Below are 26,368 nucleotides of genomic sequence, written 5' to 3' on the forward strand. Positions count from 1 at the left end.
TGACAGTCTGTTGTTAGACCAGCATTGGATTTCCAGGCTGTAACGCTGCATGTTGTCGTCCCCGCAACATTCGGGCTAGGAAATTTAATTAGAAATTTGCATAATACAAGCAATTTATAAATTTTAGGATACAATTCCAGTAGAAATGATGGTACAATATTTGAAAATGACAATCGTGCGCATTTTTGTTTCCAATAATACAAAACAAAGAATCAAATTGTCTGTGTTTCCTATTTAGAGGGCTTTCTTGATATCAAAAATGTTGCCGGCCTGGGGAGCACAATGAGACTAAAATTACTTTCTAATTACTGCAACGGGATATTTATTTTATACGTCTTCAGGATGAGTATGGTTATAAGCATATATTATTAGCAGTATTTTTTTCACTTGTCACACCTGCCGTACAAATCAAAATGCACAGAAGGACCGCATCAAATGGTGGTAACACGTGTAGTACAGAACACAAAAACAACTCTATCTTGCTACGACAGGAAATGTGTCAATGAATGTTTTATTCCCGAGTCCCACTAGAGCGACAAATAGAAACAAACGACTGCGACAAACGTCAAAACAGAGTATTTTGCGGTTTGACAGGCTTTCATTTCATTTTTCATTTATTATTCCCTCGGGACCAAGCGGCATTGCAGAGGGGAGTGGGCGGTTAACACATAAAAGTAACATAATTAAGCGAGGCAAAAAAATAAAAATAAATAAAAACGCGCTACGCATTATTAAGTAAAAAGTTGGTAATAGCATCTTTAAAATCAAGAGTGTTAGTAATTGAGACTATATGAAGCGGGACGGCGATTCCAATCAATCGAGGTCGGAGGTTGAAAAGAGGCCTTAAAAGTGGACGTGCTGCAAGGGGGAATAACTACCTTTACGTCATGGTCTACACGTGATGATATGTACGATGGTTCTAAAACAAGTTGTAGAATAAAGGAGGCTGAGTTTAAACACGAGCATCATGCGTTCAAGGGCATCCTCGGCACGCTTGCTATCATTTGTGCTTACTTCATGAGCTCCGAACGATCAAACGCCTGCCAAAGGTACCGTCGCGAGCATGCTGTATTTGCAGGAGGCTTTTTGCTGTTGTTTGTTTCTGTTTTTCGCTTGAGTGCGGATCGGGGAGCACCCGTTTAACAATTTGTTTCGTGAGTTACTACGCTCTTAAGATCGACCGGGAAATACACCGCATTTCTTGCACTTGTCCATCTCTTCTCACAGAAGACGAAGATGATTATGGTTGACGTAACTGGCGGAAACCTATTAGGCGGTTAAATATAAGATATTTCCTGGCACGTTGTGGATTGCCACAGCCGGACCTGAGTAATCGCCATTCCCCCAACGCCGTTCATTAATCACCGCGTCTAGGGAAATTTGCTTAGCTAAAGATGATGTCAAAGCCTACCTTCCAGCTTAATCACTGGATCGTGTACGTGTTTTAACCAGGGTGGAAAATAAAAACAAATATGATTTAAATCGTGATTTTTAATACGCCACTTTTACCGTGATTTTCTAAATCAAGCCTTTCCCGCAAAAATATTTTAGAAATAATTTTGATTTGCCGTTCATCTATCATTTCGGGATTCTGTGTGCCTTTGTTTTGTACTTTAATCAAAAATTTATAGTTAAAAAAATATTTCCATAAGGTTATAGAGGATAAAAAAACTTGTGCCCTACTGTGAAAATGGGAACATTGAGCTTCATTTCTACCATCCACTTCGTTCATCCGTTACATAACGTCATATTGCCACAAATAAGAATGAAAAAAGAGGAACAAATACTAGAAAAGTAATTAACTGTTTTAATCAAATACGAACGCAAAATACAAAAATACAACTAACCAAAAAACAAGCTGTTTTTGTGCTAGTATTAGGGGGAATTACATCAGTGAAATTATGGGAATTAAACTGCACTTTAATTTGGCAGCAGTTTTTTTCTTCCACAGTGTTATCCGTGATCGGACGAATATATTAATCCATCTGTAATGTTTAAAAATGCATCTACAAGTGAATAACTATTATTTTCTAGCTACATTGGTTTAAAACAAATAAATATGATCAAAATGAAGCAAATTTGATTTATTCCATTAAAAATAACAGACGTTTACGCTTTTTTGTTATGCAAAATTAGAGCGCAGCTCTTGAGGTATGTTAATTTTGTGATATACTGGAATAAAAAAATGAGAAAAAGAAAAAAATGATATATTAGTTTTTTTGTTGTTTTTTTTTCGTATGAGGGTAGGCCAGGGAAGACGAGGAGGGTACGATGGGAGCTCCATAATGCAACGAGCGCGGTGTTTGTTGCAACGTGAAACACTTTTGGCTAGTTTTTTCGGATTTCGTGAAGCCGCACGTCGTGAAGCCGTGGACTGTGACGCCACGTGACGTCACAATTTCCCCTTTAAATTTGGCTGAAAAATTGGCGTTACGTGACCTCAACACCATTTCAGTTTCCCCGCTAAATTTAGCGGAGAAAGTGATGTCTCATGACTTTTTGCCACGTCACCTATGAACAAATTTAGTTTTTCCAATAGATTTAGCTGGAAAGTCGACGTCACGTGACCTCAAAACCAATTCTTTTCCCCGATAAATTTAGCGGGGAAACTGAATTGGTGTTGAGGTTATGTGACGCCAGTTTTGCCGTTGACTTTAGCGTGGAAACGGAATGCACAGTGTTGTATTATGGGACATCACAGACCTACACAAGAATTCAGTTTCTTCGCTAAATTGTGCTGGGAATTCAGTTTGTGAATTAGTTTGTGACGTCCCATAATGCAACGCGCGCAGTTACGCCGACGGCGACGGCGACACCGACTCCGCTATACGCGGAAACGGGCGCCTAAGATCTGTCCTCTAAAAATAGGTTGTGATCTACCCTGGTTTCGAGTGATGTACGATAGCAAAATACTCTTGAGGAATCGAAATACTCCTTATAAAAATCATGAAAAAATTATAGGTCTTTTTTTATATTTTAACCTGAAAATCTTGAAGTAGTTCCATTTCACACAATGTGAGTAGACTGAATCTTCCGTGAAACAGTTTGAACAGGCATGCTCTGTTCTGCAAAGCAAAGATAAACGAGAAAAACGTAAAAGCTTTAAAGTCGATTATCACTTATGCTCTTGCTAATTAGTGCAGATGTGAAGCGATTCCTGAAATGCACATGTAGTTTTTCTTAAAGAGGATATAATACATCTCTGAAACAGATAATAATTTTCCCTAACGTTAAAAAATTCTTACGGAGCTGCAAGAATACGTCAGTAGGTTTGGATTATTTCTTGTTTGCAACCATACGGTGGCTGACACGCTAATAAATACGAGGGGAATTTATATGTGACCTTCTTATTACGTAATTTGTGTTACATTAACGATGTATATTGTAGAGTAATAAACCTATCTTTACGAGAGATACATGACCGAAGCTCCCTCTTCGGCTAATGCGTACAGGCTGTTCCTAACAATTCTGGCCAGGCGCCAGTCTACTTCCGTTAGCATGCAATGTTACAGCACCATGAGGACTTTCTAGGAAAAACAATTTCAAATCCGTAAGTCGGTAGCGATTTCGGTAACCCTAAGTGTGATTGAATAGTTTGAAAACCAATGATGTCGCTTCTCGTTGGCCAGGGCTGCCGAGAATCTTTCTTCGGAGAAAAACCTAGACGAGGTCACTTCGCGTAGAGCTAATAAACGAAGGAGCACTCCGCAAAAAATTTTTCATTAAGGTTTCTACGCTGTTGGTTCTTCGGTTCCGCCTCTTTGTATCGGTGACCTTTCATTTTCTTTGGTTGCGGTTTCTCAACGCCGGCAACCCTAGTTTGTTATGAAAACCCCGCCAAGTTTCAGCTGGAGTTGGCAGCCACAACACTCTTTAAAGGAAGCATTGCGCTGAGATCACTAAACAGGCATCGCGCAAGGATTTCCCTGAAGAGCACTTGAATAACCAAGCGCCACTCTTTTTTGAAGGATCGTGACTACTAACGGGGCCCAAGTTTAAATACCAACGAAGCGTTGGAACTGCGTTGGCACACTGAGCACCTAAAAGATTATGCTTAGTGACCGGACTAACACTACAACAAATCGGTGATATCGAGTAATATCAAAATTGATTTAAAATCAAATATCGATGTACACTAACTGAGCAGAACCTTGCAACGTCGCGTACTGTGTGATCATTGTTTCTCATCTGCTTTCGTGACATCTACTGAGTATACGCGTATCTTAAAAATGCTTAGAGCAAAGGTTGTTTTATTATCTTGACATAAATAAATATTATATTAAGGTTACACTCGATTTTTATGCAGACTTTGATGCCTTTATTTTGCGCACTTCGCGTTTACGCATTTTAGTTAGAAAAAAAAAATAATTTTAGAAATATCAAACATCCCTGGCGCATCTTTTTTTTTTTTTTTTTGCTTCTGTTTAGTTATAATTTAATCGCATGTACAGCCAACGGTATCATTTTCGCCGAGAACCTCCAACCCCTGCACTGATTTTTGTGGCCACGACAAAAAGATATGCTAATAAAAGTACATTTTTCGTTTCAAGGAAATGAACACAATTCTTCCGTATGACTTTTGTTAGTAACCATTGCTGCTTGCCGCGTCATTAAGAGTAGTCAATTTAGGAATTTAGGGAAGGTACGGATTGTACTCTTATATATAAAAAAATTTCGATAGACTAACAAACCCGCTTGCCCTATTGACAAATTTAATGAAAACTGCATCAAGTTGTAAAATGTGTTTCAGCTAGAAGCAGTAGAGTAATTACTATAAGAAAAGACCTGCACGTTTAAAGCGAAAGCCGACTTTTTTAAATCTTGGGAGTACTCATACCAGCTCCCTGCGTGTCTCTTCAAATGATTGCGGCAATTGGCTCATACTAAGGTAGTCGTCTCCAGTACTATTAGCGTCCCGGTTATCTTTTATGCTGCCTTGATCATAAAGCCCTCTGTCAACCAGTAACAGAGTTTTTGGCTCACCTATAAATTACAGAATCATTTTTTATGTCGCAGACACAGAAAAGTCGAAAGGTTAAAACATAAAGATGATCGAGCCGTGAACATCGAGCACCATAAATCATAACCTCGTTCTATAAAATATTCAAAGCGGACAAACAAGGAACATCATGTCGTTTGTAGTTGTATCCGGGTTCCGAGTGTTTGTCTGTCTCGTTACTTCTCCATGGCTTTATGTTTAAAGAACTAGGATCCTCCCAGAAACCGGTAAGCGACGACGGAGTGGTCTTGGCACAGCGCCTTAAGATGAGCTGACGCAGGGCATTTTATTGGAATTTGGAAACTCCCTTTAGAAAATGACAGTATTTAGTTACATTGACCTTAACAGAGAAGATATGCTCGCAACTCGTCAGGTGTACTTGTATTTCTAGCCCCAGTACATGTACCATAATCCATGTTTTTATTAAAATACAACTTCGTACCGCCCACTCGATTATTGTTTATGAAGTTACAGGAAGGGGTATTGAATATGGAACTTTTAGCGCGAAATGTACATTTGAAGGCTGGGATCCCGGAAGAAGGTGTGTTGACGTGAAGACATGAAAAACCTTTACGCCAAACCGAGCTGCAAAACACAAAAACAAACTTCGAGCGACCGTCGATTTGGGAGAATTCGCGTCTCACTAAATTTGCAAAGACGTCAGTCCAGCTAAATATTAGCGAACGGTGTTCACGTGACGTCGTCAGCATGGTGTCATCATGGTATCGTCACCTGACACCGTGACGGGACAGCGTAAAGTTATGCGACACCTTAACGTAATTGTGTCACGTGACACCGCGTCACGTGATTTAAAATTTGCGGACATTGTGAAGTGCACCGTTACGTCACGTAACCTCATGTTATATCTAGTGAGACTGATTTGACTTAGTGACGTCACGTCACGTGATATTTCTCGTGTCACGCAGCACCGTGACGTCAACGTGACTTTCCAACGTAACGGTGGCACATGGCAGAGTGTCCATGTCAAGCTAAATCAGCGCAGCTCAAAACACGTTTCACATTCTGTCTCCCAACAATACTTAGGAAGTAATCCGTTAAAGTACTCCGTTCCAAGTAACCCGTTACTTGTAATTCGTTACTTTTTCAAGTACTTTTGTAATTAACTCGTTACTTCTTTGCTGCAGTAATTCGTAATGTAATTTCCTTCCAAAATATTGGCAACGGATAACTTTAATTGCTCGTTACTTTTTTATATTAACATAATACAAAAACTGGAGCAATATGAGTGTGCGACCATCTGCTCCACCGAAGCTTAAAAACGACCTCTCGCGCCCATGCATTTCTCAATACTGCATGCAACAATACTCCGTTCATGCATAAGCTGACAGTGCGTGAAAGCTACACGCATGAGACCGTAGCTTTGAGGCGTTGCGCTCACGCTTGAAAAGCCCGTTTCAAAAAGGAGCTTTCGTAGATCGGTTAGTTACTTCCGAATCTCCTAGCAGAGGTAGACGCTGGTACTAAGCATGCGCACCGATAGCTTTGTCTACAGAATTCCTGGGATCATTTCATGTCACCGTATGCTAGCGGGATGGCGGGTGGGGTTTTACAGCTTTCACTGCCTTGTCAGCCTACAGGTGAACGGGGTGCACCTACACTCTTTCTCTTAAATGCAATGTTTTATTTTACAAGGACTACCATAAAGCGGGCATATGAGGAATAGAAATTAAAGCTGTAGAACATTTTTTTTTAAAACATCAAAATTGTTTCTATTGTCTAGTGGGCTACGTTGCTGGGTTAGTTAGTTCATCTTAGTTAAACATAAACATCCGGAAAAAAGATAGGGCACGAGGTAAACAAGGGTAGCGCTTGTTTTGTTTACTTAGTGTCCCTGTCCGTTTTGCGATATTTTATATTTATATTTTCTCTTGATAAGTGTACGGGAAGAGTAACGTAAAAGTAATTGGTAACGTAACTAGCAAAGTAATTCGTTGCTTTTCAGCGAAAGTAATTGCTAACTGTAATCCTTACATTTGAGGCTCTGTAATTTGTAACTTTAATTCATAACATTTTTCATGTAACGGGCGCAAGTGTGCTCCCAACTTAATCCGCAAGATTAGCAAACAATAAATATTGTTGGGTGCTCTCCCGGGTCAGAATGGAAGCTTGGGTGTGTTGGTAAGCCGTGATTATTTAAATCTTATAGCAAAACAGGCAGGACGGAAGAAATGAGACAAACAAACGCTGAACTTATCACTGAAGTTTTAATCGTCAAGGCGCAGTCTATATACACTACCAAACAAAAGGAAGCGCACACAGCCAATGACACCCCACTGAAACCCGCACGCAGTCTCATCGTGCATGCTGTCGCAGTGAAAGGAAATCTAATTCTTTAGCCGACAAAAGAACCGACGGGGCGCTGACACACTCTTCCCCCAAGCGCGCAATCGTCTCTGCTTCCATAATCTCTCTGGTCAGGGCATTGACACTTTTTCAAATTACAGGGCATTTTTTTTTTAAATTCCGCATCACACGGCAATGAATGCCCAAGTGTCTTGTTGCTACCCTGCTTACATTGTAACAATGCTTTCTTAACCTATCATCCAGGCATCTGCCCGTCTGTCCTACGCATCGTTTACCACAGAATAGCGGTATGGAATAAACAACTTTTTGTGTACTATCAACAAACTGATTTTGAGGCTTTGTGCACTCGAGAGGCATCCTGGCAGACTGATTGACATTTCTGCTAAGCTTAGACAATTTGTTCGTAGCAGAGAAGACCACATGTGACATCTACCCGCTTTCCTCTTTTTTTAAGCCATGGGAAACTCTATGCCTATACGGGACCACAGCAACTTTGTTTTTTTTTTAGGAGGGTTTTGCACATTTTCACCGCCTTCTAATTTGATTTTCTTAAACAAAGCGCCTGCAACCGACTCCAATAGGTGTTCCGGATAATCCACTGACCGAAGGCGGGGAACTTGAGCGTCGAAGCTCGCCTGTGCTTGATGGAAGCAGGATTTGCCCCTCGGGAGTGCGTATAACGCGAATCGTTGGATCTAACTGTCTTCAGAGTGCAGGTTCTATTCATACTAAACACGAGTAAAACAAATACTCAAAACATTTTCTGTAGCTGTGCTGAGGACTACGTAGTATTTTTCGCAAGTGTGCGCATTTTCAAAGTAGATTAATATTTAATTTCATGTGTAAAACAGCACAATAAAGAAGGGAGCAACGCGTTTCCTTCTGGTATCAGTATCTGAAAGCCTTTCTAAACTATATTTGATTTGACAAAATAAGCATTCCTTCGAAAATTCGTACGTAAATAGTAAAAACGGAGGCTCTACCGTCAAAGATCCGAAGGTTTTCCAGTTGAATCAATACTAACTTCAACTAGATAAACTTTGAAATCAAAATTTCCTTAAAAAAACCTGAGCAGCCTGATCTTCTATTTATTTTTTTATGATCACTTAAATTTTTCAGCATTGTGTTATATTATTTAGACTAAAACGTAGAAGCAAATAAATTAAGTTTAAAACCGAAAATGGCATAATAAATTCAAGTGACGGAAAAAGTTTTGCTGTAATACAGACTACGTTAGAAAATCGTCAAATTATGAATATCAGTAGTAAGGTTGATTTTTGTTTCACAAGGCATCGATCACCATCCGTGTATCAGAGCACTTTAAGGAAAGCGACTTTTAGCTTGTACACTCTAAAAAAAAACGTGCATCTGCTTTCCCGCATAACACTCGAAGAGCCAATCACTGCAACTTACGATGCAGCTCAGCGAATGACGATGCCGAAACATATGCTTAGACCAAAAAACGTAGTCTGAGTTGTGACACTAAGCAATGCAAGCGTGACGTTTTGCATTGCTTAATGTCACAACTCAGACTGCGTTTCTTGGTTTAAACATATGTTTCTGCATCGTCATTCGCTGAGCTGCCTTCGTAAGTTGCCGTGATTGGCTCTTCGACTGTTGTGCGGGAAAGTGGACGCACGGGCTTTTTTAGAGTGTAGCGCTTTTTTTAAACTTTTTATCGGGCAATATAAGTCTAGCGCGAGAACATATCTCCCATTTAAATACAAACAGTAAATGTGGGTGCCGCATCGCAAATTAGAAAGATAAAAGTCGACGTTCATAGCTAACGTTATAGCTACACTCTAAAAAATGTCTGTGCGTCTACTTTCACGCACAACACTCGGAGAGCCAATCAGCGCAACTTACGGAGGCAGCTCATCGAATGACGATGCCGAAACATATGTTTAGGCCAAAAAACGCAGTCTGATTTGTGACATTAAGCAATGCAGAACGTCACGCTTGCATTGCTTAATGTCACAACTCAGTCTGCGTTTTTTGGTGTAAACAGATGTTCCGGCATCGTTATTCGCTGAGCTGCCTCCGTAAGTTGCGCTGATTGGCTCTCCAAGTGTTGTACGTGAAAGTAGACACACAGACTTTTTTTAAAGTGTAAGGTGTATTATATTTCGCGCTTCCTTATGGTTATCACCCAGAATAAATTATATAGACAACGGCTCAGAATTAGGCAAAGAATCTGAATATGTGTTTATGAAAATATGCGCTCCAGAGCTTTCTTCAATATCAATATTACGGTCAGTTTAGATATACATTTTAGTGATCTTATTTCATAATTTAATGTGATCCATCGCATCATGACTATATTATTATCATTAATTCCGCTTTAAATGTCAATATTTAGGTATAAGGGATTCGATTGATTATGGGGGGGGGGTGTACATGATATCTTTCTATCAGGTGCTTACACTATGCTTCTGAAATTTCAGTAGGACTAAAGGCTAAAATGATGGATAACACCATAATAGACATTAAATATTAAAACAATGACGAAAACATTACAGCAACAGCGTGGTGAGGGGTTTTTCCGTTTTGTCTTGATGAAACAAAAAAGAAAAAAGGAAAGGAATCACCCACACAATTGATTCCACGAGCGTACAAAATGCAAAGCGCAACTCACTTAGTTTCTTGACACGTAGGAGGAAGAGAGGTACGGGAATTTCTCCTTCTCAGAACTAGATTGGGCAGCAGTTGTTTCAGTGTAAAAGTCGGCTTCAAGTGAATTTTTCTCACCGTGAGACAGGCCGATAGAAAAGTGCTACGGAGATTATTGCGGCAATAATTACGTAACGCGCTGCGGTAATAGGTGCTACGAATCGTGCCAAAAGCCCTCTACTTCCTCAAGTCCGCACACAAAAACCAGTCCTTTGTGAAAGAGCGCGCGCGTCTATTCTTCGCTTGCACGTAGAAAATCCTCTCTTGCATCGCTAATACAAGGTCACCCATCGTGTCACAGCCGAGAGGTTGTACAAGCGAACGATGGAGAAAGTTGGCCTTTCCTCTCTTCTTTTTCTCTCCGTTTGATGTAACGTAACTGGCCCTTCCTCTATCCTCTCTCGTCAGAGGCACCCCTATATAAGAACGTTCATCGCGCCAGAAGTTACAGATCAGCAGTAAAATAGTCTATATTGGCTTTAGTGAATCTCCCATATCCTGAACAGAACTCAACTTTAGAATGAGGGTAAGTTGGATTTCTGCACCAATAATATTTTTGAAGAAACTTTTAAATGCCCACTCTCGACAACTCTGTATTCTCGCGAGTATTTTTGTGGTGCTTATTGATAATTCTCTTTAGCAAAAAAGAAAAACTGCTTTATTTCTGTTTAGTGCTTGTTCTAAGCATACCGCTTTGCTATATTGATTGCTTGATCGCCATTATATTATTTTTTTAAACCTATGCCATTTTGGATGTGGAGATTGTTGTAGAAGCACCAAATACTAGCTGTTATTTCGTTTTAACACTGGAGAATGCTCATTTGGTTTTTTCATAAAATATATATCCCGCAGAATCTCATTCTTCATTTTCAAAATTGAAATCCCATAGCTGTCGGCATGGGCTTTTATTGCATTCTCTGACTGCCAGGACGTCCGTTTCACAAATTATTTTCTTGTATTTTGGCAGATCTTCTTTATTGCACTTTTGGCCGCCATGGCGTGCCTGGCCTTTGCCGAAGAAGCCGCAAAGAAGGCCGACGAAGCCGCTAAGAAGGGCGATGCAGGTGCTAAGGACGGCAAGGACGAAAAAGTAGAAGGACGAGGTGGATTTGGCTTCCACCATGGAGGCGTCGGTCCCGGCTTTGGCGGTGGCTACACAGGGGGCTTCAGAGGCGGCAGAGGAGGTTACGGCGGTGGCTACGGGGGCGGGCAGTACGGCGGCGGCTACGGTGGAAGCTACGGTGCCTCTCACGGTGGCAGCTACGGCGCCTCTCAACACGGAAGCTACGGTGCCTCTCAGGGAGGAAGCTACGGTGCTTCTCAAGGCGGAGCCTATGGTGCTGGCGGATTCGGTGGTGGCGCCGGCGGATACGGTGGTGGTGCCGGCTACGGTAGCGGTCATGGTCTTGGCGGAGGACACATTGGTGTCGGTCCCGGCCCAATTGGTGGCCCCGGTCTTGTTGGAGGTGGCCCCGGTCTTGTTGGAGGTGGACCTGGTCTTGGTGGACCTGGTCTGGGAGGTCCTGGTCTTGGTGGTCCTGGTCTTGTTGGAGGTGGTGGTTACGGAGGAGGTGCCTCCAGCTTCGGTCAGGCCGCTGGTGGTCAGCAGGGTGCTTTCAAAGCCGGTGCCCAGGGATTCCAGCAGGGTTCCGGAGCGTTCGATGGAGGCAGCTCCCATAAGAACGTAATGGGCTACAACAACCAGCAGGGCTACAGCTCCAGCACTGGCTTTTCGTCTAGCGACAGCAAGAGTTACGGATCCGGACAGCACCAGGGATCTGCTGGATTCGCTGGTGGAGCCGCTGGTCAGCAGTCTCAGTTCGGAAAGAAGACTCATGGCACCGTTGTTGGAGGAGCTGGTGGTTACTGAAGGTGAGGTTCAGTATGACCTTCTTATAGCCTTGAGTTATCGGTATTATAACCGATATGAACAGAGGGAGATTTCTCTCATATAACGAAACGTTTTGTCAGGGGTAAATATTTATCTATATATTATGGAACGTAATGTTCTATTTTAACAATACGATTAATTTACAGACAACGTACTGGACAATGTTTTGCTATTCTGAGAAGTGAACTGATCATAATATTTTAAATGTGTCACATATAGGTCCAAAATGTTCTTATTCATCAGAGTAATAAATGAGAATTTATTCGTCTCTTGGAATTTTAATTTTTCTGCTCGCCTTCAGTTGACTTAACAAGATTTTTTTTTTTTTCAGGAGGAAAACAGGATGTCTAGTCTGCTTCATCCCTGCTGTATATGATCAACGCTCTGAAGTCTACCATGGTGGCATTACGCAAGTTGAAAGATGCGATCCTGACACAGCAATCAATGTGAACTACTATTCTAAAAGGATCCAGCACTTTGAACACGCGAGCAAGAGTTTATCACCCGGAAGCGCCAAATTCATTTTTATATTTAATAAAATACAGTCAACATTTTTTACCTTGTATCATCTTGTCTCATCTTCATGATATCTGTAGGAGAAGAAGAGTTTATCTAAACAAGAAAACCTTTATCTAACGAGATCTATCATTTTACTTCACAATTTTTTTTTGTTATATCTTGATAGTTAATATATAATCACACACTTTTTGACTGCTTACAATTTAAATCGTGAAACTTTGTATACATAGTATTCTTTAAGATCTGGAGAACTCAATTTGAAATGTCTGAGTGGTAACCAAAATTTGAGTCTCTGAGTGCCTGAAAAATAAACAAAATAATATGTGCGCTATTTTATATGGCTTATATAGACATCGTTGTTTTAATTTTAATATTATCATCTTTTGACTCCTAAAATGATCTAGGAGAGAATCGGTGTCCCACCGAGTTCGACAGCGTTTCCTTCCTATAAAATAATAAAAAAACAAGAAAAAAGAGATGTGTACATGTTCAAGTATTGTAATAAACATATCAGGCTGCTCGAATATTTTATAACCAATAAACCCGAAACTGTAGCAACCAAGTTAAAAAATATACAAAAAGAGGAGGGCCGGGGAGCATCTGCATTTCAAGATACTAGCACTCGCAGCAATTGCCAGATAGTAATACGCTGGCAAAGAGGGTTTAAGAACGACAAGGTGTCACGAGTAAGACAATTTCAGTATTGCTAGACAGAGCATGCAACTGCTGCATCACACCATTATAACAAATAAATACAATTATTACGGTGACGAATATCGTCATGAGGCCGGACGAGATCGCTTGTGAACAAGTCAAGCAGTATAGCGGGAATTTTATTAAACAAACGTCCTTATGACCCTGCTCAGTGCAATGGTCCTTAGTCATGTCTAATATGCTTCTGATTTATCATGACCGTGTTATTAGAACCTATATTGTAACTGTTATTAATCTCAGAAAATTAGAATCCTGTGTGGCTATAGGTCCATAGACTTCCATTTAGCTCAGGCGCAATGTGCGAATCCTACGGATTGTCATTTGTGCTGTAATCTTGATCAGCATGCTTATAATAAGACGAACGTTTATCACGTTGTAAACGTTGCGTACTTTAGATGTAAATATTCCAGTAAAAGCTGCTGTGTAATTTAAATTAATCCCAATTTGATTGTCTGCATGGACGTGTTTGATTAGTTTGTGTTACTTTGTAACATAAATTCACAAATGTGTACTTTACTTTCTTTCACTGCTAATTTCTTTTTCTCTAGCCGCGGTTGCGGTGAGCTCATAAAAGTCTAGACTCTATACTTAGATCGTCGGGCATTATCAATCTCCACTTTCTATGCTATCAGCAACTTCAATATTTCTCGCGCCTATTCGGCGATGCTGTATTGTGACATTTTTGCTTCATTACAAAAGCACTCGGAGCACCGAACAGTTCGCAAAGGTTACAGCTGCAGATTTCGGGAATATATTTTATTACTTCATTAAATTAGCTTGCTTGTACTTTTAGTTGAAAGCGTTATCTACCGTTTTATTTATTTACTTGCTCCAAAATAATTAAAACATTACAGGCACATCAGAAGGCAGACAGATGTGTAAATGGCAGTAGGGTTATAGTTCTGCCGTGCCCCAGTGCTTGCTTGCAATATGTTCGCCGTTCACTTTTGTTGTTAAACGGGGATATAGAGACTAACCCTGGCCCCATGACACACAAAAAGAAGAGTTGTCGGCTAACGTATACGCTATAGTTAAGGATCTATCAGCAGCATGGAAAAGCTCAAGGCAGAACAGGAAAAAGTGTTGAGCTATACTAAAGGCTTAAAGCAAAAACAACAATACACTGACGCAGTTATCTCCTCGATTCAACAACGCGTCCTGTAGGATTAGAAAAACAAACAAACAACCTAGATATGAGTGGTCCATAAGGCGTGAAAGACAACTGTCAGTGATTAGCGAGGAATTAGCTGCTCTAAGATGTGATAACTCGGAATCAAGATCGCGTAGGTCCAATCTTCTGTTTCTTGGAATTTGAGATAAAGACAAAGAGGCATGGGGTGAGTCCGATCAGCATGTTATCAGAATTTGCTCAGAACTGTTCAATGTAACTATAGACTGCAGTGAAATTGAACGTCCATGTCGGCTTGGTACGTTCAGAAATAACGAAAACCGCCCTGTTATTGTCAAATGTAGCTCTTTCAAGAATGAAGAAAAAGTTATGTCGTCCGCTTTGAAACTGAAAGGTTACGAATTCGCAGTGAGCAAAGACTTGGCGCCAGAAATACAGTTCGCTCGTAAAAAGCTGTTAAACTTCGGCAAAACCGATGGGCGTCCTTTTAAGCTATGGCTCGACAAACTGCTTATCGGGAAACAAATGTTTATTTTTGATCCTGCCTCGCAAGTGGTAAAAGGGAGCAGCAGAGTTCAAACTCGCACTTCTCCTGATATTAATACAGATTTTAATCAGCTGCCTAAACTGGCTGGAACGGAAGTAAAAAATGATAAAAAAAATCTGAAACTTAATCGTTAACTGTCCCAGCGTAAAAAAAAAAATTAATTCCGAAATTATGTGGCTTCATTGAAACAACCAAACTCTCGATCGACATGGGAACCGAGTCATGGCTTGATAATTTTGTAAACGATTGTGACGTATTTCCTCGCGCATATTCAGTGCACCGACGTGGCCACCATGGTCAAAAGGGCGGGGGGGGGGGGGGGGGGCAGGGCGGGTTGTGGCTTGCCGACAAATTGCGCAGCACTTATTTTGAAACTCAAGAGCCTCTAGTGTGTATGGTCTCGCATAAACTTCAAAGGAACAACAATGTTAGTTGCTGCTTGTTATAGACCCCTACAATCAGGTCCTGAAACAATGGTTGGGTTACACGAAGTTATCACAAATATTCCAAACGATTGTGTCAAAGTTTGGGGAGATGTTATCCTCCCAGAACTCTTAATGAATATTGGGAATAATTGTGCCCCTAATACAAATATTTACAACAAATTCACATGTCTTGTCAACGCCTTTAGTTTTAAACAATACGTAACTCAGCCCACCAGGGAAAACAATATTATTGATTTCATTTTATGTAATGTTCCGGGTTGCATTGATATTATCACAGTCCTTCCTGGACTTAGCGACTATGAAGCCGTAACTGCTGAAATATCCCTATGTACACCAAACTTGTCGTCCTTCTAAAACAAGGAAACTGTATTTATATAACAAAGGTTACTATGCATCACTGTCACAGGAGCTGCAGTCTTACCTATCAATATTTAATGACGGGTAAAATCTTACAGAGATTCAAGCTATTCAAACAAAACTGCACTTCTCACAGACAAGTACATTCCTGCAAATACGTTGAAGAATGGTAAAACAGTAAAGCTTGGGCTACTCTCGAACTATTGAAGTTAATAAAACGACGAAGCAGGGCATTCAGTAATTGTTATCAGAAGCAGTCGGAAACGAACATGCGTAGGCTAAAGATATTATCGTCCAAATATAAGTTATTCGTATCAAAATGCAAGGCAATGCGTTTTGATTGTACGCTTGCATTACGCATTGCAAGCATGACGTTTTGTTCGTGCAGCTATAGAGCGGAATTTTCTTAAACATAATTTATTCCCCCCTGTAACCCAACAAGTTTTTTTGAGACCCTCTCCCTGCAATAATGTCTTAAACGCGCTGCCGGTATTCATTAATAAATAGATATAAATTATAAATAAAAGTAAAACCTAGGTAGCGTGATTGTGCTTGTTCGTTATTATTTTTCTGTTATTATCTTGTCTTCTTTCTTTTTTGGCAAAGGTTTCTACTTTTTTTTTTATTTTGATGCATTCCCAGACTTGGTTTCTTTTCATACATACATGTTACGCAAAGTGAGAACAAGGTTCCTTATACGCACTTGATAACTTCAGTTTGCATAATTTTAAAATTTTCACAATACTAGTATAATAACCGCCTCCTACGATTCCTTCCAAGAGAAGGTTGTAAGTAATTAAAACAAGCAAATTTTATTGCGTGGCGAGCTGAGAGCCACGCAGTTGTTTATCTGAATCCTGTACCTTGTTTTTGTTTTATTGTCCAACTTTCGAAATATGTTTTTTTTATCAAAAATGATGTTACTATTTTTTTACCCCCCTTGCCTAGATCCTTTTTTTTTCTGTACAACGTCTGTCATATCTTTTCAATTTCTTGTTTTCATTTTTGATTTCGGCTAAAGACGTTCAGCCATGTACTAGTTTAAATTCACCAGGGCATATTATTCTGGAGCCGCACACAATATATGGTGGAACCCACTCTTAACCTAACCTGAGCCTTTTATTTGGGCTTCACCACTAAATGCAGCGAAGCATCCAGTGCCTGTGGAAACGCCTCCCCTCACCTTCACCCCAGCCGATGAAAATCGGGCTAGAAATTTCTAATATAAAAACGTTTCCTGAGGAAGCGGCCTTGAAAGGGAAGCCCTTGTCAAACAGGACGTCACAGGGAGGATGTTCCGCTTCCTTTCGCCAGGATGGCAGAAAGCCCCTCCCTGGTGTCTTCTCCCAACTCAGGAACTCCTTTAGTGCGTGTGCCTACAACAAACCAATGCGTTGTATTCACTGACTTTCTGAGAAACGTAGGGAGTGGCCTTCGCACAAGTTCGCACATATCGCTTAGTGAATGGTTCTACGGTGTTTTCTGCAGCTAATGCCACAGCCTCATTGGCAGAGGAGCGATGATAAGGCGCTCAGGACTCACAACGCCCTGTGATTTTTATGCTGTCAGTGACTGCAGGTTGTCACTTATTGTGATATAATTTACCTGTGTGTTATGTGTTGGAGACAATACTTTGATGGGACAGCAACCTACGCAGTTCCACCATTAGAAATCGACCTCCTTAGGACAGATTACATTGTTTTAAATTATCTTAAAAATGCCTTGTAACAAACCTCAATATGAGGGAATGGTCTTAGAAATTCCCGCTCGGCTACTTAACTAGGAACATGTCGATAGACAATGTAATTAATTTTGAGAAAGTATGCAAGGTGCTGCAAGTCTCCGTTTGTCCCACTGCTTTGCGCCCATGGTTTTGGATTCAGTTTTTCAGCGAATGACTACAGTCTGAAGTAGGGGCACAGCCACTAGCAGTCCTCGATGAACATGTATTGGTTCAAAAAGGACGACCTTTACTGTAGCACCGAGTGAGCGGAATTATTTGGTGGGGCTCCAACGAGACAGAGATTCCTGTTGGCCTCAATATTTTTCACCAGCAAGTTGAAGCGCCACCTTTCTCACGCGCTGGGGTGTGTCGCAGTTCAAAATGGCGGATTGACGGGCTAGTTCGTTGTTAACATACAAGGTAGAAGAGTAGCGCTTGCCCTGTGTTCTACTTCTTCTATGTCCCGTCTGTTTTGCGCTACTCTTTTACCGTGCATGTTTCAGTTCATGTAGCTTCCCCAGCTATTGAAAAGTGTGGCGCTTTGATTAATTTGCGGCTAACTCTTCGGAGAGCCTCGAAGCGAGAGACTATAAGAATTTGCCAACTTGGAATATCTTGTAACGTCAGTCCTGGAGATATATAGTGCTTTATTTTGTATAAATCATATTTTAGGTTCAATGTTTATAGCATTTTTGTTGTCTACAGCTTTGCTTTGATACAATATTTTTAAGTATTGTATTAAAAGCAAAGTGATATTAAAATGATTCTTAATCGCCTGACCTGAGATATACGAATGTATACTATTATAATTACGATTGAAACAAGATGAACTTAAACCTTTCGTCGTCCTTGCGATGTTAGCTCTACATTGTCCTAAACCGATTTTATGGGCAAAATAAAGAACTTACATTGCTTAAACTCTAAACTAAAATTCCGCGGTTACAATCTGTCATTCATATCCGTCGCAGGATATGTCAGTTTAAGTTTTAAACCTTTTTCATAATCGTTTAGCCATTCTCATCACTCACCCAGAGAACTCGTTTGCGTGTGTCATTAATTACAGCACTACCTGCAGCTGTTTCGTCAGTCATGAAGCCTTACAGTAGATTCGTACTGTATGTTAGATAGATAAACCTTGACCAAACAATAAAACGCTTTTTTCGTGACATAGAAACCGCACGGAGAAGCGATAATTTTCAAGTAGGCAGATAAACTGCCAATCGTCCAGAGAATCTCCATGAATTACTAGCAGTCACGAACCGCGTCTTCAGGCGCTTTTTGCGAAAAAAATAATAATAAAAAAAACTTGGGACGTGCTACAACGTAAAAAGTGACTGCCTGGGGGCGTATCTGAGTTGGCGTCACTCCGACAAAGCCACACCATTTATTATGGCTAGTTTGCCACGCCAGAGACACGATTACCATAGGTTCAAATACTTCCTCATGAGAGTCTCGCTGAAATTTATTCCACGGGGAAGTCCCTTGTGATCTGTCCTTGATAAATGTGAAAATGAGTTCGAATCCTAACTCACGTTCTTCTCGACCTGGCATCAAGGTCAATTGAATGACGAACACAGAACACACAGCGACTTTAAAATCAACCTACGGTTCCACGCTTTCAAACGCGCTGGCAGGTTAAACAGAAAAGAGGTTGTAATACAGCACTGTGCACAAGCACACACACATAGGCATACACAGATGTTCCACGTTATTTAATGTTTAAGTACATAATGACAATATGCAGAAATATTGACACAGAAAACCCTTAGCAACATAGCGTAAAACTTGGAGGTGCACAAGCAGTATGTAATCGTAATAAAACAATAATAACACTTACAAGAACAACATATAGGCGACAAAATCTAACAAAAGTGCACCGTCACAGTCTTCAACTCGTTAGTATATTTCCTATGATGGCAATGCACTTCTAGAAAGGATTATAAAAGTCATCAGTAAGCCCGTCCACAAACGTTTGAGCTTCCGTAACTTAGATGAGTTCTTCTGAGAGTGACTTCCAGTCTTCAGTGCTATGCCTGGACAAAGGACGAATATTTGAACATGTTATTATTAGTGCTTTATATCCTTATAAATTTAGTGTGTTTAGCTGGAAATGAACGTGTGTATAGAGTTCTCAAATAATGAGTCGGGTTTATTTTAATGAAGCCGATGCATGAATTTTAAGCTGAAAATTTTCCGTCGTTTCTCATTTCTGCCGTTCGGATGTTTTAAGCAGGGTGGTCATACTCACCGCGAGTTTATACTTTGAAGAAATTAGTTGTAATCTCCGATTTTGAATAAGAAGAGATTCTCAAATTTTTTTTTAATTTTGGCCCGTCGTCGCCAAAAATAATCGCGAAATAAAAGCACGTCTTCATACTAAAATCAGTCTCGCGACCTAGTATTGCACTGTTATTTTGTTTTTATTCTTTTAGGGACAGTTTATATATACTTTAGATACGTGCTAAATCGATGCCATTTAAGGAAACAAACTTTTGGGAGTTTATTGCGCCCTTCAAAAAAAAAATCGGATGAAATATTATAGTTTTAATGTTCAGCATCATAACGAAAAGTCGTCTCCAGCTCTAAGGCATCCAGGAACTCCCCTTTCGGGTGCGTCCTACCACCTTATACTACGCTGGTGCTTTATCTGTAACTGACTAGATATTGAAGATCTGGCAACTGACTCAAGCACATTGAGAACAAAAGGAATTAGTATATAAAGTTTCAGAAACACTTAACGACCATTCAATAATATCGAACAATGATAAAAAGTCATCCTCCTTTTATCTGCTTAACAATACGTTGTTAATAAATTCTACTTCTCCTTATCTTCGCCTGAACAAGAACGTATTAAATGTGCTCTTTTGAATGCGACGCCATCTTATATTTTTGACCGCGTCCACCATTGTTGTTTTCGTCTCATGCCTATCACATCTTCTAGTCATTTTCGGCTTAAATTTGTGTGCCCTCTCAAAAATTATAGGAAGAGTCTGAACTGTTTCACTTTTCTCCCACTTCTCGGAGAATATTTTATATGCTCTATATGATGATGCCAAAGCATATGTCGCTAAAAGTCTAATTATGGCTGTTGTTTTTTGTGTGTTATTATTCAAGCTAAAGAAATGTAGGTCCCTTTGTCCTCTCAGAAGTTCCCATTAATGCTGAGCTGCTGAATGGGTTCTGATGGACATCGCGCCCACACGTAACGTGTTTAGCCTTATATGCATCAAAAGGGTTGAATTTCGCCCGTTACAACCTCTGGTAGCTCAAATTTATCGGTTTATCTGATGAACACTTTCAGAAATGTGTGCCTGCTAATTAATATTATTTAGTTTAAGCAAATGGTATTAGCATTAATGTATCCAACACGAATTCCTTTCAGCATTTCAAGCCAACTGCTCACAGCACTGCTGGTTTTCAGACCATTATTACAACTCGCATGGCGGTCACTTCATTCACGAGAAAAGCCCTATTTTTGTTGAAAATATATAATTAGAAAAGCTTAAGATGTAATAAACCTAATATTTAGAATTCGGTCTTTGTTAAGTGGCCTCGCAAATAATTTGTACCCTGCTATACAAAATGGTCATTAAATAAGGAAATGAATATCGATTTCTGACATTTGTAGCACCCGGCCTTTTACACCTTTCAGAAATAAGGAACGAACAGCCGCAACAAAATAAAACAACAAAAAAAAAATGGGCTGCATAAGGTTTCATGACGTAGCCTTTTCCAACAGACAAAAAAACGGCACGTGTCTTCTATTTTTGCTTTCCTGCTGTATTGTGAAAAACGCCTTCATTAAGCAACCCATGTCGTATGGAAAGTGCTTTCTAAACTCGTCGTAAAAAGCGGCGGTAAAGAGGAAAAGCGGCATCACGCCGTCCGTGCCGCTTAGGTTAGACGTGGTCAGGTAATTGCACCTAGTGTCTTCTTAAACAATAAACTTTAACCTGCTATCCCATAACCCAAGATTCCCCCCATCTTTCACTTTATATTCATTATTTTCTTTTTTTTTCAGACACATTTGTCTAGTATTTTTAGTAAAGCAATATTTCGCATTTGCAGGTATATCATATTGAAACGTTTTAAAATGTTATCCCACCTATTACTGTAAACAACCCAAATAGCATTGTTGGTACAAACGAAATAAATATTTATAGATATTATCGGCAACAACACGAAAGAGAACAGTCAGTTGTTCCTCCTTCCAGTTTCGTAGCTCTCACAACCTTCGTTAAACCTCAACCTGTCAAAGAGTATGTAATTTGAGATCCAAACTTTTTGTTTTAACCCTCGTCGAGACCATGTCGTGTTCCAAAATTTTTAGGAACGTCAGAAAACAAAGCGAGGTAATATTCTATTTTCCATATCGTTGCCATAGTACACGTTCAGCAGCCTCACAAATGACCTTGTTTTTGTTACCCCCGTATTATTTTTTTTTATTTACATTTATTTATTTATTCATGAACACTGTAGACTCATGTTAGAGTCTAAGCAGGAGTGTGCATCATAAAGATAAAAATACAAGCACGAGTAAAAAGGAAACCGCAATTTAGCCGTGATAAAATCAAATCTAGTGATAGACTTCCGCGCTGCAAATATGTTTTGACGTACCGTAAGAGAGAGCAGTGCACGCCGGCCTGGCGACTTGATAGGAAATGTCACGTGGTAACAGCACTTTCAAAATGTCCGCCCCTTGTTAGCATGCACCAGGGAGGAGCAGCGTTCGGTTATCCGATTTTTGGGCGCAGAGGGCGAAACACCTGCGGATATTCATCGCAGGATGCTGAGGTAGTACGGAGACTCTTGTGTATCGCTTCGGCAGATGTACGCCTGGCACAAAATGATTCAAAGTGAGCGTCCAGTTTGACGGACGGACCTCGTTCCGGCCGAGCTCACACGTCAACGACGCTGGACGCAATCTCTGTCGTGGAACGGCTCATACACGCGAACAGGCGTGTCACCACCGATGAAGTGGCTGTAGAATTGAATATTAGTCACGGCTAGACGCACCATATCATTCATAATATTCTGCAGTACCACAAAGTAGCCCGCCAGGTGGGTACCAAAACAACATACGCAGGACCTTAAGGAGCAGCGTGTGGATGCTTGTGGGACGCTACTGCGGCGCTACGAAGCCGAGGGAGAAGATTTTTTTCAACGCATTGTCACCGGTGATCAATGCTGAGTATACTACGCCCAGCCAGAGACGAAGTGAGCAATCAGTGAGTAGCGACACTCAACGCCACCAAAGCCGGAGAAGTTCAAGAGAGCGCCACCGGTGGGCAAGCTAATGCTCACGGTGTTTTAAAATCATAAAGGCCCGATAGTTAAACATAACACGCCCAATTGACTCACTGTGAACGGTGCATCGTACGGCAACCTTGTTGAGAACCACTTGAAGACTGCAATCAGGCGAAAGCGTTGCGGATTGCTCACTTTAGGGGTATTCCAGCAGCACGACAATACGCGCCCTCACACGGCACGTACTACACCGGAAAAAATCAAAGGATTGCGGTTCAAGTGTATTCCGCACCCATCATACTCACCAGACCTCGCATCGAGTGATTTTACCTATTCGAAACCCTCAAAGGGGCTCTCAGAGTAAACAAGTTTGAAACAGATGATGACCTGAAAGTGGCGGTGCATTCCTGGCTCCGGAGTCAGCCACAATATTATTTTTATTCAGGCGGCATCTATGCATTGGTGAAGCGTTGGCGCACATGTCTCGAGCAAAGAGATGATTATGTTGAAAAGTAATAAAGGTATTTTAATAATATATACTACCACGCAAATAAAAAATAAGTTGCGAACACTTTTTCGACTCTCCCTCGTAATATATAGCACCGAAATGACACCAGTCCCAGCTGCAAGTCGTAGCAACAAAGTAATCTCGAAGCAAAGCATAAACAACAAAAACTTCACAAAACAATCACATGAGCCAAATTTTCAAATTTTAAATATATTCTTTGACACTGACACTTCGTACTATGTTTTTGGTAGCTACTTCCTTGCGGTTATTGACCTAGGAAAGAACGAAAATTTGAATGCCACTGTGCACACGAAACTCCTGAATTACAAGCGAACACTGTTGTGAGATGAAGCTCGTCACGATCACGCAGCTTGAGGACAATTCGCTTTTCCTTTGATATTTAAATGCGAAATCATTTCAGATGACAGGTTTTTAAAACCGGCGACTTGCATACAGGGGAAAATTTATGTTAAACATTCTTACTTGCGATTAACGGAAAGCATGATCACACGAAAAACGTTGAGTTCTAAGCGTATACTCTCCGCGTGGGGCAGCCAAAGAAGCTCCAACTTCAGCACTTTAAAAATGCCCCGACCCCACGTTATCGTATTGGCAACCTTGAGTCTCCCGGCCTTGGTCACATTTACCTTAGAGTCTGAGCAAAGAAACTGGAATATTTAAATTTGATTACTTTTTTTCTACTCAAAAAAATCACAGACTTTGAAATATTTTAGTGAAAGCATAAGAAGTTCACATTTTAATTATAGTGTTTTACATATTAATAATAATCATGCCATGGCTAACCTACCCTAAAAAAACGATCGTGCCTTTGCGATGAGGTTCAGGTTGATCATATTAAAAAAAAAGGGACTTAATAGGATCAGGAATATTGACATGGTGATTTGGGGCCAACCCCGCCCCATCGCTCTGGATGATTATACACTTAGTTCTGCAAATATTTGTACTTCGTTCTTATTTAAAAAAATATCATAATTGTTTGGGATAAAAAAATGCAGAAGTTATATTTTTTTTAATTTAGTGTTAGATTTAGTTTTAATTTTACAATTTTAATTAAACATGTATAGGAGAAAGTTATTGTGCTTGTCCTTTCTGCTTGAACACAAACATGGCCAAAGTGACAATGTCTCGTCCCTTACTTATTTATTTATTTATATATTTTATGGCAACAAACTTTTACGCACTCTATCACTCAACCTACTTCCATGACTGTCAGACATAAACAAATAGTAGTTTTCTTTGGAGTTGGCTGAGCTTTTGTTTAACACCTCAGCCATAAAAATGTATCTGTTTGGGAAAGTAAGGAACATAAAGCACTGAGCCATCAATTGTTTTACATTAATTTAGTTGTCTTACCCATATTTTAACCGTCAATGTGCCTGTTGATTACGCTAACTGATGTATGTATACGTATAAATGGTACTTTCGAAATAAAATACTGTAAAATATTTTTGTAATTTAAAATCAAAACAGGCAAGCACGTATTTTCTGTTATGTAAATAGCGAAGCTCATTACATCCTTTTTTGTATTACTGTCATGCATTTTATGACAATATTAATTTATTTTAACGCTTTACTTTAAGCATTTAGCACATCATAATCTTTAGCTGATTTTAAGCCACTAAACTCTTATCATTATAACACTCAAAACGTTGCACTCCTTGAGCAGAAATTAAAAAAGGGGCCTTGAAATTGTGATAATACTCACGTAGAATCGTTGCATATGTCTACTGCACCTCGATTCTATTTCTTTAGGGCGGCAGAAACCTTGACAATTCACTTTAGTAAAAATCAATTTCATTGTCTACAAAAGGGAATAAAAAGGGAATAAGATAATTTAACATATACATAAATAGTGATGCAAGCTGTAATATTTCAAATTTTAAATCGGATCAACAAAATCAACAAACCTTGATCAATAAATTATTTTTCTTTATTTTTGGATCTCTACCGTATTTACAGCGCTACAAAACATCCTCTTCGGTGGTTTGTTTTAGACTGATCTCCCAAATTTATCTTCGTCACGATGGCATTGCTTGCAGTAGATCTCCTGGAGCTTGGTCATGTTGCTTCGGGAATTTGTTCCAAATGTGTTTTAACCTGAAAATAAAAGTAGGAAACGATAAACAAGCACGCATTTCAAAATAGCATGGCATTGATAAGAGTGTGCTTTTTCTACGATTGCTACTGAAAGACACAGCAATTATTAAAAACATTCTACCATTCGAATTATATAAGTTTCTTTGATGCCCAGACATGAACTAACATGTTGGCTGTAATCACACAAGCACTAAGTGGTCATTAGTTAGTATACCAAATACAATGTGCTATACCAATCGACCTTATAGTGTGAAACGGAAACTTAATAATTGTTGCAATGACATATTTTTATATTGAAGCCATTGACCTTGACATTCTATATCTAATCAATCTGAAGAAACCCTAAAAACAAAACAGAAGGAAAAAAAAACTTTAAACAAAAAGGATAAAAAACGCACTTACTCGATGGCTCTTAGCCGTAGAATCCACCCGCCTGCCCGTGCTGGTTGTAGGCACCACCGGCACCACGGTTGAAGCCACCAGAGAAACCAGCGCCTCCGGAACCATAGCGGTTGAAGTCGCTCTGGTCGAAACCGGCGTTGGTGCGGTAGCCGTCACGGTTTCTGAAGCCCTGGACGTTGTTGTAACGGTTGACCGCGTCGAAGCCACCGCTGCCCTGGTTGAAACCGGAAGCCCCCCGGTTGAAGCCGTACTGGTTGCCACCCTGGACGTTCCTGAAGCCGGATCCGAAGCCGATGCGTCCCTCCACGTCACCTTCCTTCTTCTCTTCTGCAGGCTTGTCGGCCTCGGCGGCGAAGGCTAGGGCCACCACTGCCATCAGGGCGACCAGGACGAACTGGAGGAAACGATAAACTGCGGTCATTCAGAGCCACTTTTCGCCCGGTGCTTTGTCCGTTTGCGTCTAGTTGCGAAACGACGTTTCCTTCTTGGCGGTTTTAATGTAATAGAGTTAGCTAGTTTCCTTAAACCATCTTGCAAAAATTGGCCCGAACGTAGGCAAGTTCCTGGATTCGCAGCCTTCTGTGACAAGCATATGTTCCACAATGTTCAAAAGGAATTGGTTGTTGATCTGGTTACGAAGATGTTTAAATTAGTATATGACTTTCATTGGGCTACCTAACGTCTACATTGTTAATGGCAGCAAAGAAACCCAAGAGGGTGTCTAATTATGACACAGTCCGTGGCATCACCCCGTTCTCTTGATCATTATAATT

General features: G+C 40.3%; 1 protein-coding gene and 1 pseudogene across 2 annotated transcripts; one reads left to right on the plus strand and one right to left on the minus strand.

The window, feature by feature from the left end:
* Positions 1-10,443: 10,443 nt before the first annotated feature.
* Positions 10,444-12,450, plus strand: LOC8036634 (annotated as a pseudogene). Its single transcript, XR_003917781.2, has 3 exons — positions 10,444-10,520; positions 10,962-11,866; positions 12,217-12,450. The product of XR_003917781.2 is annotated as a glycine-rich cell wall structural protein 1.0-like (transcript).
* A 13,143-nt stretch (positions 12,451-25,593) lies between these two features.
* On the minus strand, positions 25,594-25,984 carry LOC8036633 (glycine-rich protein HC1). Its single transcript, XM_040211300.3, has one exon. It carries the CDS (start codon positions 25,969-25,971, stop codon positions 25,606-25,608), a length of 366 nt encoding a protein of 121 aa, XP_040067234.1. The 5' UTR covers positions 25,972-25,984; the 3' UTR covers positions 25,594-25,605.
* Positions 25,985-26,368: the final 384 nt, after the last annotated feature.

This window comes from Ixodes scapularis, unplaced genomic scaffold (genome assembly GCF_016920785.2).
Source record: "Ixodes scapularis isolate PalLabHiFi unplaced genomic scaffold, ASM1692078v2 PGA_scaffold3__209_contigs__length_174095766, whole genome shotgun sequence".
Classification (NCBI taxonomy): Eukaryota; Metazoa; Arthropoda; class Arachnida; order Ixodida; family Ixodidae; genus Ixodes; species Ixodes scapularis.